Source organism: Orycteropus afer, unplaced genomic scaffold (assembly GCF_000298275.1).
Source record: "Orycteropus afer afer isolate SDZICR_OR568_19922 unplaced genomic scaffold, OryAfe1.0 scaffold00245, whole genome shotgun sequence".
Taxonomy (NCBI): Eukaryota; Metazoa; Chordata; class Mammalia; order Tubulidentata; family Orycteropodidae; genus Orycteropus; species Orycteropus afer.
In genome coordinates, this window is record NW_006921832.1 from 1,630,638 (window position 1) to 1,647,231 (window position 16,594).

The window sequence follows — 16,594 nt, forward strand, 5'->3', positions numbered from 1 at the left end:
ACTTGTCTCCTTTCCCATTGTCAGCCTGTCCCGAATGTCACTGCCATCCCTGGCAAATGGAGCCTATTCTTAGGTCCTGTTTTCACTTAGGTTTTCCCACTAGTTGGTGCCTAATCCACTTCTGTATACTTCCTTTCAAAGCTCAGGGCTCCAGGATTATCTTCTATATCTCTGTCAATTGGTTTTTCTTTTCTTTGTTGAAGAGGGTCTGTGTAGCTTGTCTGCCTATTCTGCCATCTTACCAGAAGTCCCTCCCTTCCGTCTTCTTTTGATGTTTCCTGCATTATTCAATATTTTGCCCATAGAATCTTTCAATATTGCAACTCGAGGCTTAAATTTTTTCCTCAGTTGTTTCAACTTGAGAAATGCTGAGTGTGTTCTTCCCTTTTGGTTTTCTAACTCCAGGTCCTTTGCACATTTCATTATAGTAATTGGCTTTGTCTACTGAAGTTTCTCTTTGAAATCTTCTGTTCAGCTCTTTTATCTTGTCATTTCTTCTATTTACTTTAGCTACTCTCCACTCAAGGACAAGTTTCAGAGTCTCTTCTGACATCCATTTGGGTCTTTTCTTCCTTTCTTGTCTTTTTAATGACCTCTTGCTTTCTTCATGGATGATGTTCTCGATGTCATCCACAATTCTGTTTTTCTGTCATTGGTGTTCAACACATCAAATCTATTCTTTAGATGGTCTCTAAATTCAGGAGGAATATTATCAAGGTCATATTTTGGCTCTTGTGGACTTGTTTTAATCGTCTTCAACTTCAACTTGAACTTGCATATGAGCAGTTGATGGTCTGTTCCACAGTCAGCTCCTGGCCTTGTTTTGGCAGAAGATTTGAACTTCTCCATAGCCTTTTGCCATAGATGTAGTCAATCTGATTCCTGTGTATTCCATCTGGTGAAGTACATGTGTATAGCCACTGTTTGTGTTGTTGAAAAAAGGTATTTGCAATGAATAAGTTGTTGGGCTTCCAAAATTCTATCATCCCATCTCCAGCATTATTTCTATCACCAAGGCCATATTTTCCAACAACCGGTAACTCTTCTTTGTTTCTGACTTTTGCATTCCAGACACCAGTTATAATCAACACATCTTGATTGTATGTTCAGTCAATTTCAGACTGCAGAAGTTGGTAGAAATCTTCAATTTCCTCATCCTTGGCTTTGGTGGTTGGTGCATAGATTTAAATAATAGTATTAACTGGTATTCCTTGTAGGCATATGGATATTATCCTATCACTGACAGCATTGTACTTCAGGACAGATCTTGAAACAGTCTTTGTGACGATGAATGCCACACCATTCCTCTTCAAGTTGTCATTCCTGGCATACTAGATCATATGGTTATCTGATTGAAAATGGCCAAAACCTGTCCATTTCAGCTCACTAATACCTAGGATATTGATCTTTATGAGTTTCATTTCATTGTTTAGAGATACATAGGTAGGCTGAATGATTAGGTATATCTAGGCAAAAGGGAATATCTACCCATGACCATATATAAGTTTGGCAGATGATATTTCTATATATGTATTTGTATGTGCTATAAGAATGTTCAGGTAAATAGAACTAACAGAGGGCAAAGTTATGATAACTTGTAAGCCATAGACAACCACCCTAAGAGAGCAAGTTGTTGGGTCTGTGGGCTCAGGACCATGTTGCAGGAGATATCAAGCAAAACTGACATGACATACTACAGAAAATTATTGTTCTGCAGCCTACTTTGGTGAGTAGTAACTGGGTCTTAAAAGCTTGCAAGCGGCCATCTAAGATACAATTGGTCTCTCCTAGTCTGGAGCAAAGGAGAATGAAGGTAACCAAAGACTCATGGAAACAATTAGTCCAAGGGACTAATGGACCATGCAAACATCAACCTACGTGACCCTGAGACCAGAAGAACAAGATGGTGCCCAGCTACTACTGTCAATCACTCAGAAAGGGATTGGTGCAGGAGATCCTGGATAGAGTGGGAGAAAAATGTAGAAAAAACTCAAAATCATAAAAAAAGACCAGGTTTACTGATCTGATAGAGACTGATGAAATCCCTGAGACTATGGCCTCAAGTTTCCCTTTGGGCCTGGAACTGACCTCACTTTCATGGCTTCCAGCCAAACAATGTTGTTGTTATGAGCTGTCAAGTCGGACCCGACTCATAGCAACCCCTCCTTGGGTTTCCAAGGCGATATCACTATGGAAGTAGATTGCCCAACTATCCTTCTGAGGAGTGGCTGGTGGGTTTGAACTGCCAGCCTTCTGGTTAGAAGTCAAGTGTCTTAGGCACTATGCTACCAGAGCTCCCAGCCAAACAATCAACAGGCATATAAGGTGAACATTTACACTATGTAGGTATATTCCATAGAACAATCAATCATCATAGGAAATAAGAAGGACACTATTTGCACAGGGAGATAGCTCAGAGGACAGGGATGCATAGGAAAGGACACAGGAAAAAGGCAACCACAGGATGGAAGTGGGAAGACAGTTGTTACAGTATCGGGATTGCAGTCATTGCCATGAAACAAAATGTATGTGAAACTGCTATATGGAAAATGAATTTTCTCTGTAAACTTTCCCCAAAATCACAATAAATAATTTAAAAAGGAGAAAACTTTACCAGGATAGTTTCAGCTCTGCCTGAGCATTTCCTGGAAATGTGCCTTTAACAGTCCAATACACATTACAGGCATTTGACATGGGATCAGTTCTTGGGAAAAGAGAGTACAGAGTGTCTGAAAATAGCTACCATTCATTGAGCACTTACTGATGCTATGGATTATGCTCACATACTTTATTGTCTCACTTGATCCTCATAATAAAGTAGGTATTATTATTATTCCCACTTTAAGATGAAGAAACCAAAATGCAGAGTTTGAATGACTTTCCTTAAGCCCCACAGCTGGTAAGTGGCAGAGCCAGGATCTAAATTCAGGTCTGGTTGGCCCCTTGTACCATGTTCTCAATCACAGTCTCTAAGATTGGGATGTCACTCCAAAGGGAAAGGTTTCAATAAGGGCCAAGAATGCCAAGGGCAAACTCTGACTACTTCCTATTTTTCCCCAACTGAAAACCAACAAAGAAAAGCAATTTGAAAAACATATGTGGGGCTGCTTGTAGCTACCATGTTCCAGTTGATCATAATATTGCTGATGTTCTCTCCCCACTTGGTGAAACTTTTCCCATTTTGCAATCTAGCCTCTTAAAGGGATGTCAGACCTTTTCCCTCGGGAACAAAATTGAATATTTTTTAAACATACTTATACCAATTTCTTCCATGAGGCACACCAAACTGTTTAAATTTTTTTTATTGTTGTCTGAACATTATACTAAGTTGGCACTAAATAAAATATGCATGTGTTATGACACTGCATCAATCTTCATTTTTTATAGGGAGTCAGAGAGATCTTAGACATCTTACAGATCTGTATGTGTATTATTCTTGTTGCTTTCCAAACATAGTTTCATGTCTTTTCCTCCCTACTTCTAGGATGGATGATGGCCGGCTGTTAGACTATCTTATGAATCATGATGAGCTGATGGAGGAAAAAGTAGCCTTCTACATCCGAGACATCATGGAAGCTCTGCAGTACCTTCACAGCTGCAGGGTTGCACATTTGGACATAAAAGTAAGAGGAAAATCGGAGTCCTTGCAGAGAAACTGCTAAGTCTAACTTACCAGTAATGACCCTTGAAGAATGTAAATTCTAACTCATTTCACTTAGAATACTTAGAAATATTACACAGAAACTAGGTTGCCACAAAATTTAAGTGAGTTATTCATGAACCAATGAAAACAACACCAGGGTAAAAATAACATCTGGGGTGAAAGAAGGGCGGGAGGCTTTAGCCACCTAGTGTGACTTCATAGACTAATTAGACCAGTTGCCATCAAGTAGACTCTGACCCGTGGTGACCCCGTGTGTGTCAGAGTAGAATTCTGTTCCATAGGGTTAATTTTATTGAAGGGACCCAGTAAATGTCACCTTCTCTCTCATGGTGCTCAAAAAGGAGCCTCTGTTCTTCAAACTGAATAATTTGTTCTTTTCTTGACTTGATCCCAAAGCAAGAGGTAGATAAGAAGACATGATTCTCAATGTCCAACAACTCTTCTGAAGTCCCACCCAAACTTAGAGTTTTCTTTAATTTGAAGCCTCCCATGCATTTTACTTAGGGAGTTTCCCATACACTACAGGTTTTGTCAAAAGATAGCAGAACTATGTTTGAGCTAAGGGTGTCCTACTGCTGGTCAAAAGAGAGAGCTGAATTTGCCTTCTCTTCTCCCTGCCTTGCTGGATCTCCACAGCCTGAAAACCTGCTCATCGACCTCCGGATTCCAGTGCCTCGGGTGAAGCTCATCGACTTGGAGGATGCTGTCCAGATCTCAGGTCACTTCCACATCCACCACCTTCTGGGGAACCCAGAGTTTGCTGCCCCGGAAGTGATCCAAGGCATCCCTGTGTCACTAGGCACAGATATCTGGAGCATCGGGGTGCTGACATACGTCATGCTGAGTGGAGTTTCCCCCTTCTTGGATGAGAGCAAAGAGGAGACATGCATCAATGTCTGCAGGGTGGACTTCAGCTTCCCCCATGAATACTTCTGTGGCGTGAGCAATGCTGCCAGGGATTTCATCAATGTGATCTTACAGGAAGACTTCCGGAGGCGGCCCACGGCAGCCACCTGCCTACAGCATCCATGGCTGCAGCCCCACAATGGCAGCTACTCCAAAGTCCCCTTGGACACCTCCCGCCTGGCGTGCTTCATAGAACGCCGCAAGCACCAGAATGATGTGCGTCCTGTTCCCAATGTAAAGAGCTATATCGTCAACCGGGCAAACCAAGGGACGTAGCCATCTCCCAGCCCTGGAGGTTTCACATAGATGTGCCGTGTGAACCAAAGCAAGACTGAATGTGTCTGTAAATAGGACTCTGTTAATGATTTTCCTCCATGTTATCCTCCGGATTGAGAGATGTACCTCTTAAACCTTTTCAGTGGTTATTCAGGGTCTGAGCAACAGTCAAAGTTATACCCTAAATTCAGGGGCTTTCCAGATTGCCCAGAAGAGATAAAGATGCAAAGAATGACAGAATTATCAAAAAGAGGGGCAAAGATAACAAGAATATTAGATGAGCTGTTATAAAAATTCTAATCATGAATTCCAAAATAAGTGGTTAACCAGGCAAACTTAAGCTCATGAGGATGAGGATAGAAGGTTTCTGCCTTTGCTGAAATTTTAAGCAAAAAGTTCTATTTAATAGAGATGTCACGTGTGTCAACTATTCCTGTTTAGTTGACTTAGATATAGTTTCTTAATAGGATACATATACACATTCAGTATAATATATCCCATTCAGGTTTCAGAGTTTTATAATATAGAGATATATATGAAATCAATCATAAATAACTTTGAGTGCTCCAGTGAAGACAATAATTTATTTACCGAAGCAGTACATTGTTTTGACTAAGCACAATTAGATGACGAGTTTTTTAGAGCATTTTATAAATCTTGTATAGAAATCTTTTACCAAAACCTGTGGATTAGGAGAAAGCAGTGATACCCTTTTGCAATCTATAAACAAGAAGATTTTTCTCTCAGCCACAGGTTATTTGATTAACATAGGTTCTGTATATGAAAAGCTATCCCCAAATTCACTGGCAGCTCAAAGTTAATCTGGCAGGAAAGCCTGCCAGGAAATAAGTCCAAATACAGTAAGAGTTGTGGGGCTATTTTTATGTCTACACCTGGTTTGAAATAGGTAAATGAATATAACAAGCTCATATAAAAGGGCAAATAGAAACCTTTCCTACAGTTCCAATGAACAAAGAAACAACACTTTCTGATTTCTTCTACAGCTGTAGAGATAGTCCTCAGAAAGTTGGCTTGCTTTATTTCTAACTCCTTCCTGAAGCTAAGGGGTGCTTACCAAAAGGAAGCAGCCATACAGGCCTCTGAAAGGCCTGATCCCAAGTCCTTTCTGAAGCCATGGAGCAAAACCTGATACATCACCCTAACAAAACACTGAGTCTTAACTGAGATTGCAGTATCTGTCATCACTCAGCTGATATTTCACTGGACTAAAAGGACTAATTGTACTTTGAGGCCAATGATGCTCTCTACTGTATATTCATACAAGATTACCCTTAACTGCCCTTTTTCCCTCATGGGGGAAAAAAAATGAAATCTGGGCACTTCATGGTTTTTTCTTTGGGTTTATTTCTTTTGGGGGGGAGCTTTTGTTTTTGTGTTTGTACATGATCCACACTTTGTTTTCCAGAATATGTTTTGAAAGTTGGTATGATGCAAATAATATTTAAAAATGTTACTCAAGTGTTTGTCCAAATCAGGTTTCATGGTATCACTTCTCTCCTATGATAGGATTGAGAAAGTTAAAATCATGCATAGAAGTGCAAGCGTACAGTTTATGAAGGATAAACTAGAACTACAAACCTATCTACATGGGAATTAAAAGGTGGAAAGTAAGCCTGAACTTTAATATATAAAAACACTTCACCCCACAGTGGAAATGTAGAATTAAAAATACTCATCATTCTTTTCCACTGATTTTAAAGTCAACATCTTCATCCACCCTTTACCCCACTCCATCCAAGATTATATATTAATAAATTAGTAGAAAGTACAAGCAATAAGACTAGATAGCACTTAGTATTTTGGGGATTAACCAAATATGTGGAAACCGACTCAGACTGTATTAGTTTCCTAGTTTTTGAATGGCCCTGGGTCATTGAGTCTAACTCTTTCAAAGCGCTCTCTCCACTAACCCTCCACATTCTTCATTTGAACCTATAGGTATATACAAATACTATATGAGGCAATATTTAAAATGTAAAGCATATTTACTAAAAACCTTCTAGTAAACATGTCTTCAGTATGGTATATAGCATAAAAGAAAGAAGCCTGGCCCTAGGGTATATCACGGGATAGACTGTAGGCTCTGAGGAGTCCAAATATCCATACTTGGCTTGGTAAGTTCTATCTGTCCACTGTGGATGACTTGACTAAAGAGACTCCTGCTGAGTCATTTTGGGTTTCTGTGACCAGGTAGGAGACAAGCTGATTTTCTGTTTGAAAGTTATAGGGCTAGGAAAATGGTGTACAGACAGTGGCAGGAGGGCATTATTGAAATCGTGCTGTGGGGGTTACAGAATGTTAGAGCTAAAGCTTTCACATTCACAGTTGGGATGATCCAGGTGGTGTGAGGTTCCATGGACTCTCCTCCCCTAAGAACACATGTTGGGAAAAGTGAGAAGATACAAAGAAAAGAGAAGAAGGACAAAGAAATAAAAAGTAGTATGGTTTTGAAGCCAAAATAGAATCGTTAGAATAGAGTGAATGCAGCAGAGGCCCCCAGGGGAGGGGGATATATTTTCTATAGTTTGATAACTCAAGAGAATTAATAGGCAGACTTCCTGTCTGCAAAGCTCCTGGTCCTTCTCAACAGCAATAGGGTAGTGGTCTTGGTTCAAGAATTCGCCTTGGCAAGGTGAAAGTAGCAAGAAATCACAGAAGATGGAGGTAGAAAATGTACATTTAGGTTCCTCTGTGGGCAAAGGCAGTGAGGGGCCCACTCTTTTTACCTGCCCTGGACACGGATATTCATTACTTGGTGGTTGAGAGCTGCAGAGAGGAGAAAATAGTCCATTTCTACTGTAATTACAGCAGTTCTTAACTAGGAATAGAGGAAGTATATTTCCAGTTGAAATGGGAAAAATAAATGTTGGCTAAAGTCACACATTTCTTGCTTGCATTGGGGTTTTTGTTTTGTTTTTAGTAAGGATGGGATGTATAAGGAAGGAAAAGGTCAGGGACCTATATTAATTGAAAAGTACAATGATTTATTGCATATTTTACTTTTTTTTTTTTCCCCAAATTAAGTAGATTTATATCCACTCAGAGCTGAATGTGAGAAAAATTAAGACCAAAATCGGTAATGTTGGAGGTGTCCTTCAGGTCTCACAGCCATAAGCGATCCAAGTGGGAGTGGAAGAAGCAGAGGAGGAGGCTGGCTTCGCTGCTTTGTGGTTCACAAAGCCTTTATAAATAGTAGTGCCTTTCAAAGAGGAGGATGGGAGATGAAGAAGTTCATTGTATTTAGATTGACTGGTATTTCAGCATTTTTTTTTTCTTTTTTAAAAAATGTCTTTTAAATGAAACATCTCGATTGAGGGTGAGGCCAGGAATTCTTGTTTCAACCTCAGCTATTCCTGTTTCATCCTTTCTTACAGAAAGTAAGTCTTTGTTTTTTCTGCCCCAAATGTCCCCATTGGTAAAAGGGGAGTTGGGAGGAAGAAGGGAAGACATTAATCTCACAGGAATGTTGGGAAAATACCTTAGTAGTGATGTCTATAAATATTTTTTTAAGTGCTACACACTGCCAGTGCTAAGAATTTTACTGATAGTAACTTTGAACATTCCAGGTTTTCAATATTCACATCTTTAGATACTGTTTGCAAACTCATGAGATTTAAATTCAGTAAATGGCTTTTAATTGGAAGCACTAGGTGCTTGTTGTCTAAATGTTATTTGGTCTAGCCTGTGATTTTGATCATTTAAAAGCTTGTCTACAGAAAAGGGTTAGGAGAGCTGAGGAAGTCCTATCAATATAAGTGTTTTCCCCAGTATTTTTTATGGCAGACAGGAAAAGTAATATGCTCTCCAAAGCAACCACTACTCTCTCTTCTCAGGCTTTATGCCTCAGACAAATTGAGAGTAGAACCCAAACAGCGAATTTCCTCACTGTGCGGGCCGGGGTGAAAGTAAAATACCTTCTGACACCACAACTTGTTTCTTCAGAGTCTCACAGCCTTCTAGTATAAGAGGTAAATTAAATGCACAAATTAAATAAATGCAAAGTGAGTTGAACAGCGGATTTTTGGAGGGAAACTTTGGATCTTTCTTTTAGATGCCTAGGCCTTTCAGGAGGAGCATCTTTGCTTTCCGATAGCCTCAACGATTTAGTGCCCATGAATTAGACCTTACTTTTTTCTTGCCTATGTGGAAGAGCATGGAAATTTAGGTTTTTGAGAATATGAGGGAGCAAATACGTTGTAAACTAAATCATGGTTATTTCTGTGTTTTAACTAAAACTTTGTCCCATGCATTCGATAGGAGGAAATATTTCAAACATAGCGGTCTCTGTAGCAGGGCAAAAGTGCAAACCACCACTTCCTTATCCGGGACGATGAATTATCCTGGACCAGTGATGAGGAATGTGGACCTCATTTCTTTCTCTCTTGAGTAGCATCACTATGGAGTCTGAGTTAGACAAACACAGGATGTAAGCTTTTAGAGGATTTATGTGTAAAGCTGCATCATAAATTGTCTTAATGATTTAAAATCTAGGGATCATTTAGAAATGAATGATTAAACCCTGGGGTGGGAGGTGGGGGTAAGACAGAGATCACCCATGCTTCACCAAAACAAAAGGGAAGCTACTGTGCTGTTTTCTAAAAACTGGAAGACTCTCAGTTTTCATTAATTCTAGAGGGTTAAAGGAGGTGGAAATCTGTGCACAGCACTAGACATTTTTGATAGGTAATGTTATTCATGTGAGAAATTTACAGAAATAATGGAACACAGAAATGTCATATGACCGTATTTCCTATGAAAGGCATTTTTTCATTTTTAATATATAGAGAAGGTAGAGCAGAGGACAAAGCAACCATTCTCTAAGACATCTTCAGGGGACGTTTACAGAAAACCTGAAATCCATGCTCATGGGCTATTGTATTTTCCAGGCAGCCTGTTTGCTAGGAAATTCTAAAATGTCATCAGACTTAGTTTTTATTCTGTTGATCAAGTTTATCCTTTTGGTTTAGTTGGACAACTGTTATTTGACACAGTGAAGATAGCTGAGCAAAGGGAGAGTGGTGGAAAAAGTGCAGATAACAACTCTTGGAATCCCAACTCCTGAGGCTTAATATAAAGACACTAATTGGCTAGCCCAGGAAAAACTAACATAGAATTCCATCAATGCCTGACTTGTATCAGGAAATGAATCCATTCTGGAGTACTTCTGTGACCTCAGAGACTGTGGTAATAAATTTGAAGTTGACAAAACAAACATCTTCTCTTACTAACTGAAGCCATATCTGTCATCTCTGTGTTTGATTTTTTGGCCCTGGTGCTTTTACTTCTGTTTCTGCCAAACTTCAGGCCACTCTGTGGGGAAGGTGAGTAAAAGGAGTAGGACAAATGTGAGGACAGTTGTGAATAAACTAAACATATTCTTCAGAATTAAGATCCTATTCAGAGAACAGTAGTGATCAAAGTGCAGACTGTTGGAAAGTATGGCTATGTGTACATCTGTACATGTATATAGTGTAAAATATGTATGTATATGTTATTGCTCATATGCAGAAATCTATCCCTTTGCAGACAGCTGAGATGGGTCAGTTTTTCAGTTGGAAAACACCTTAGGGCCATTCAAAACCAAATTCAACTCCTTTAGGAAATAATTTGCTGTTTTTTAAAGTCCACAAAGCCAAACTAACAGAGCCTGAAACATTATAATGGGACTATCAGTTAGTTTAGTCTGTTTACCTGGAGTCAGAACTATCTTTATATTTGAATTATTAATACTTGGTTTGCAAATTGCATTGCCACCTGTTGGTTTTGAGTGACTCCCAAAGTCTTCTGAGAGTTTGGGTGGGCTTCTCTGGCCATACAGATAAAGGGCCTTATCCATAAGTGGACAGGTTTCCCCATACAGACCATTACACATATACATATAGATACATGCATCCATCAGGCTTGTAACAATCGATTTTAAACCACTCCACAGTATTGATAAATAGCTCTATATTTTCAAGGTGCAGAAGAATTCCACAGCCTTAATTATTTCAGTGTCTTGCTGGTCTGCCTTAAGTGTATCTTATGGGTTTTTGATTGTTTTCTTATTTTTTAATTTTTCTGCGGTTCTTCATTTTGTATGCACACAATGTCGTTTTGTAAAGGTAGGTTGTAAATATTTTACTTGTAAGTCAAAATCACTCATGTGTAATGTTGTAAAGTGATGACCTGGTGTCTTGTTATTACTACAGTAAATGTTATAAGTTATGGATGAAGCTTCAAAATGTACATCTCACATGTTATGCATTCCTATAAATATACTAAAGATACTATTTCTGGTCATTTTCTTTCTTTCTTTCTTTCTTTTTTCCCCCTAGTTAAAACCTTTGTTCAATGAAAAGAGTAATTTTTTTTTCTTTTCTCCCCCAAATATACGGGAGCGGAAAGGAAACTCATTCTTTTTCTTTCTTTCTTTCTTTTTTTTTTTTTAACAAACTGTGCAATTTTATTTAACAAACTGCTTTATAGTACTTTGTGTCAGGCATTATTCTGTGTTCATGATGATTATTAACTTTTTTTTTTCTTTTTATTGTGATTTGGGTGAAAATTTACAGAGCAAATACACTTTCCATACAGCAGTTCACATACACTTTGTCTCATGACATTGACCACAATTTACCACAATGCAACAGCTCCCCTCCCACTTCCGCCCCATAGTTACCTCTTCCCTGTGTCCATCCCTCCATGCACTCCTGCCCCCTGAGCTGTCTCCCTGTGCATTAGCAGCCTTCTTTCTCCCATGCTTGTTCTCTCCAAGGAGTGTACCTACCTCAGGTAAATGCTCAACTCATATGCCTGTCCATTGTTTGGCTGGAAGCCACAGGCGTGCCTTCAATTCCAGACCTGAAGGGTAGCTAGGGGCCATAGTCTCAGTGGTTCCACCAGGCTCTATTGGGCCAGCAAACCTGGTCCCCCCGCCTTTTTTTTCCAAATGATTATGACTTTTGTTCCACATTGATCTCCCTATCTATCCAGGATCTCCTACACAGATCCCCTTCTAAGTGGATGACAGTGGTAGCCAGGCACCATCTAGTTCTTCTGGTCTCATAGTCATATAGGCTGCAGACTGGATGGTGTACCAGTCACCAGGACTAATTGTTTCCATGAATTTTTGGTTTTCTTCATTCTTTTTGGCTCTGGACAAGGAGAGACCCATCATTGCATCTAGATGGCAGCTTGCAAGCTCTTAAGATCCCAGTTGCTACTCGCCACAGTAGGAGGTGGAACAATGTTTTGTATAGTATGTTATGCCAATTGAGCTTGATGTCCTCAGCAACTATGGTCCCAAGCCCACAGGTTCAACTACTCGGTCCCTCTGGGTAGCTGGCTGTGATCAAGCAGTGACTTCAACCTTGCCCCTTGTCAGCTCCATTACACACCTGGGAATTCAGATCATACACATAAAGTTATAGGACCACTGTCTGCCAACCCTATACATGTTCTTGGGTGCACTCCCCACTTCATAGACATAGCTAATAGTTCAGCCTGTCCACCCATCTATCCACCCATATACCCGTGTAATAAACTCATTCTTATTAAATTTTTTACCCATCATTTTACAAAGCAAGCAACAATTGTGTACCCTGAAGAAGTATCCTGAGGCATTTCTCTATCCAAAGATGCTGAGGTATGTTGATGACTTTATTCTGGCAATTCATGTGGTAATAATGTTGGCAGTTCATTCGGCCGGGATCTCCCAAACTGATGCACAATGGTGTGGACTCCAGGAGTCCAGGTGAGGCTGTGCTGACATGATCAGGCCGGTAAGAGTCAGCTTGTGCCACCCAAGTGCAAATGAGACTGATTCACAGTACACTGTCAAGTAGCCAAAGCATTAGAGCTAGAAACGTTTTGATTAACTTTATCAATATGGACAAAAATGTTTTAACATTTGACTTCTACTTCATCCAGATTTTACTGCATATATTTGTAATAAGTTTTAACTGTCAAAAGCAGGGGCTCCTCACAATGGTTGGTTAGCCAAGTCTCTTCAAAGAAAGGAAACCAGTATAGAAATGAAATCCGAATCAGTTTGGTGAATTAAAATTATGCAGATTAAAGTATCTTTACTGTAGAGGGAGGGGAATGATCCCAAGCGAGTTCAGGGCAGCACTCGCACCAAAGGTGGAGAGACCGAAGAAATGACTTGGAGCCATGCTCCGTGACATGAATTTATTGGGACTTACTTACTGGGAGTCCAGGGGCGTCAGGCCGAACAGACAGGGAGAGAAGAATAGAGGGAAGGGGGTAGGGGTGAGAGTGAGAGAGAGAGAGAGAAAGAGAGAGACAGTCAAACTGCCTTAAAGCTACAGGCAATTTTTATACTTAAGTACGCAAAAGGGGCACTCTGCCAGCCTTACATGACCTCTCATTCCTGCACGCCCACGTTCCAGGAAGTAGAGCTCTGGGTCCAGGAGTCCATGTCCATGTAAGTCTCTCAGGGCTGTTTCAAGGCCAGAGTTACAGCCCAGCATGCCTGCAGAAACAATGATCAGTAGCGGGCAGCCTGGTAAATCCCAGAGTGGAATTATCAGAACCTTTGCCATCTGTAGGTATGCAGCATGATTACCCTACATATACTGGAAATTTTTTCCAATTTAAGGGATTTATTTGTAAAGCCCAAAATATGCTTGGATTTTCATATTAGCTAGAAAGATTATCCTCCTGATTACCTTGATATTGATAAATCCGTCCTCCTCCACTCACTCCCCTTTCTTCCTTCTACAACTGCTGTACAAATGTTATGTGTACCAAATGCTTGAGGTACTCTAATGGAAATAAACACTAACTATTTAAAGCCTTAAACTCCAGGGATCCTCCCCAGTGAAAATCAACAGAAGCACAAATGCTAGCGTTCCGTTAGTGACCATCACATAACTGTCCCCAGCTGGGGCGGGAGGGCCAAGAGCTAGCGGTCCCAAAAGCCGCCGGAAAGCAAGGAGGAAGAGGCGGGGCTTCCTGTGACGTTATCGGTGCGCCGGCGGGTAGGCGCGCTTTGGAGATAGGAACAAATTGAGAGCACGCGACGATGGCGGCCACCACTACCTCGTTGGCGCCATTGGTAATAGGTCTGTACGATGTGCAGGCTTTCAAGTTTGGGAACTTCACGCTGAAAAGTGGACTCTCCTCCCCCGTCTACATCGATCTGCGAGGCATTGTTTCTCGACCACGTCTTCTGAATCAGGTGCCAGCCGGGAAAATGAAACCTAGCGATTGGGGGTGGGAGGGTGGAGGGTGTCTCAGGAATTGGCCTGTGAGTGAGAAAGGAAGAGCCAAGCAGAAGGAGACCCGACTGTCGGCCTGAGGAGTAGGTTTCAGAAGCATAGAGACCAGGAAAGTATTTCGCTTTTGTGGACTTAGAGAATAGCCTGTATTTTTACCGTAATGTCTTGGACATGTGCTTTGCAAGAGAAGCAGGAAACTCAGTTTCTGATTTGCACAGTCCAGCATTTTCATAGTGGTGGTTGATTTTGTTTTCATGGAAATCGTGGTAATCACATCACTTAGCATTTGGATTCCATTCTTTTCATTTAAAGAGTGATGGAACAGTTGTCTCCCACCCGTTTGTTGTATTGTGGTGTCTTGCTGGTTGCTCTGATGCTGGAAACTATGCCACTGGTATTTCAAATGCCGGCATTGGACACGCTCATAGTAGACAGGTTTCAGTGGAGCTTCCAGACTAAGACAGTTGATGAAGAAAGGCGTAGTGATTTACTTCTGAAATTAGCCATTTAAAACCTTGTGGATCACAACAGAACGATATCTGACTTGCTTGCTTTGGACATGTCATCAGGCAAGATCAAATGCTGGAGGGAGATAGATCACATTTGGTGAAGCAGAGGCCAGCGAGGGTAAAGGAAGGAGACCTTTGGTCAGATGGATTGGCATAATAGCTGCTGTCATAGACTCAAACATGCAGGTGATGACACAGAATCAAGCATTGTTTTATTCTGTTGTAAATAGGGTCACAATAAGGCAGAGTTGACAGCAGCTGACTACCTTTATAAAGTTCTAGGATAACGTGAATACTTTCACTACTATAGAAATTACATCCTTTACAACTTAAAAAATAGTTTCAAATCTTTAGAAGTACAGAACACGTTTTTGAAGATCTGTAGTATAGTTCACAAAGGAGTCCTGGTGACGCAGTGGTTAAACATTTGGCTGCTAATCAAAAGGTTGGGGGTTGGAACTGACCAACTGTCCACAGGAGAAAGATGAGGCAGTCTGCTTCCATAAAGAGATACAGCTGTGGAAACCCTATGGAGCAGTTCTACTCTGTGCTACAGGGTTGCTATGAGTTGGAATCAATTCGATGGCAATGGGTGGGTCTAGTTCACTAAGCAACTCTGAGTGCTGTCCCTCCACCCCACCCCCCGTAAAGTAAAGGGATAACTGGGGGTAAAACAAAACAAACAAAAAACTCACTGCCGTTGAGTTAATTCTGACTCATAGCAACCCAATAGGACAGAGTATAACTTCCCCCAAAGGGTTTCTACAGCTGAAATCTTTATGGAAGCATATGGCCGCATTTTTCCTCCACTCTGCCAATCTTTCAGATTAGCAGTCACACTCTTTAACCACATAGGGTGCATTTCAACATTAAAATATGTTGACTTATGTGGAAAAGGAGACTATAATACTTCACATACTAAGCTCCGTTCTTATGAAACTGCTTCTTTTTTTTCCTTTTATTGTGCTTTGGGTGCAAATTTACACAGTAGATTTGTTTTACGTTCAACCGTTCATGCACATTTGATTTCACAGCCCTGATTACAATTCCCAACCGTGAAAAACTTTCCTCCCTGTGACTCCTCCCTCCCTGTGGCCTTATCTGTGCATTCCTGCCTGTCCAGCTTTCCCTCTATGTGAATGCTGCTCTTGATGTCTCATGGCTCATTGATCTAAGGGGTGCATCTCCCTGGGGTAGGTGTTCTGCATGTAAGTCTTTATACTGTTGGGCTGAGAGCCAGTCCATGAAAGTTAGTATATTTCTAGGCCCGAAGGGTAACCTGGGGCCAAAGTCTCCAAGTTTCCATCAGTCTTTATCCGACTAATAATTCTGGTAGTTTTTGTGTTTTTGAATTTTGTTCCATATTTTTCCTCCTACTCTAACCAGGACCTCCAATTTTGATCCCTTCTGACTGATTGGCATTGGTAGCCAGGCACCAGTTAGTTCTGGTCTCGGGGTTGCAAAGGCCGGGCCGAAGTCCTTGTGGCCCATTATATCTTTGGACTAATTGTTTCCAAATGACTTTGATTTTCTTCACTCTTCTTTGCTTCAGGTGAGAGGAGGCCAATAGTTGCATCTTAGATGGCTGCTCAAAGGCTTTTAAGACCCCAGTTGCTACTCACCAAAGTAGGGTGTAGAATGAGACTTTTAGGTACTATGTTGTGTCAGTTGAGCATGATGTCCACTGAGACTATGGTCCTGAGCCTACAGGCCCGGTGATTCTGTCTTATGAAACTTCTTAATTGAAGATACCTTTCAGGCTGAAAACATAAAGATACTCAAAGTACACTGGATTACTATTACTATGGGAAACAGTCTTTAAAGTCATCATCATGACCTTCCCCAACACATCTCATGTTGCCCTTGAGACACACCTCAAACAGAGTAGGTTCCTTGTGTTTGTATATTAACATTTGTAAACTGAGGAGGAGAGGGTAATTTAAAAAGACTTTTATATTTTTCCTGTTAAGTGTGGGACTACTCCCCACTGGAAT

At 40.7% G+C, this 16,594-nt stretch overlaps 2 protein-coding genes across 2 annotated transcripts in view; both read left to right on the forward strand.

Moving 5' to 3' along the window:
* Positions 1-4,846, forward strand: part of KALRN (kalirin RhoGEF kinase) — a 1,074,930-nt gene extending 1,070,084 nt beyond the window's left edge. Inside the window, exons 60-61 of the mRNA XM_042782122.1 lie at positions 3,485-3,623; positions 4,301-4,846. Of these exons, the coding sequence (XP_042638056.1) occupies positions 3,485-3,623; positions 4,301-4,846 (685 nt within the window). The remainder of the gene's footprint in view (positions 1-3,484; positions 3,624-4,300) is intronic.
* Positions 4,847-13,895: 9,049 nt separating this feature from the next.
* UMPS (uridine monophosphate synthetase) overlaps positions 13,896-16,594 on the forward strand; it is a 13,754-nt gene continuing 11,055 nt past the window's right edge. The window contains exon 1 of the mRNA XM_007949417.2: positions 13,896-14,094. Within this exon, the coding sequence (XP_007947608.2) occupies positions 13,896-14,094 (199 nt within the window). The remainder of the gene's footprint in view (positions 14,095-16,594) is intronic.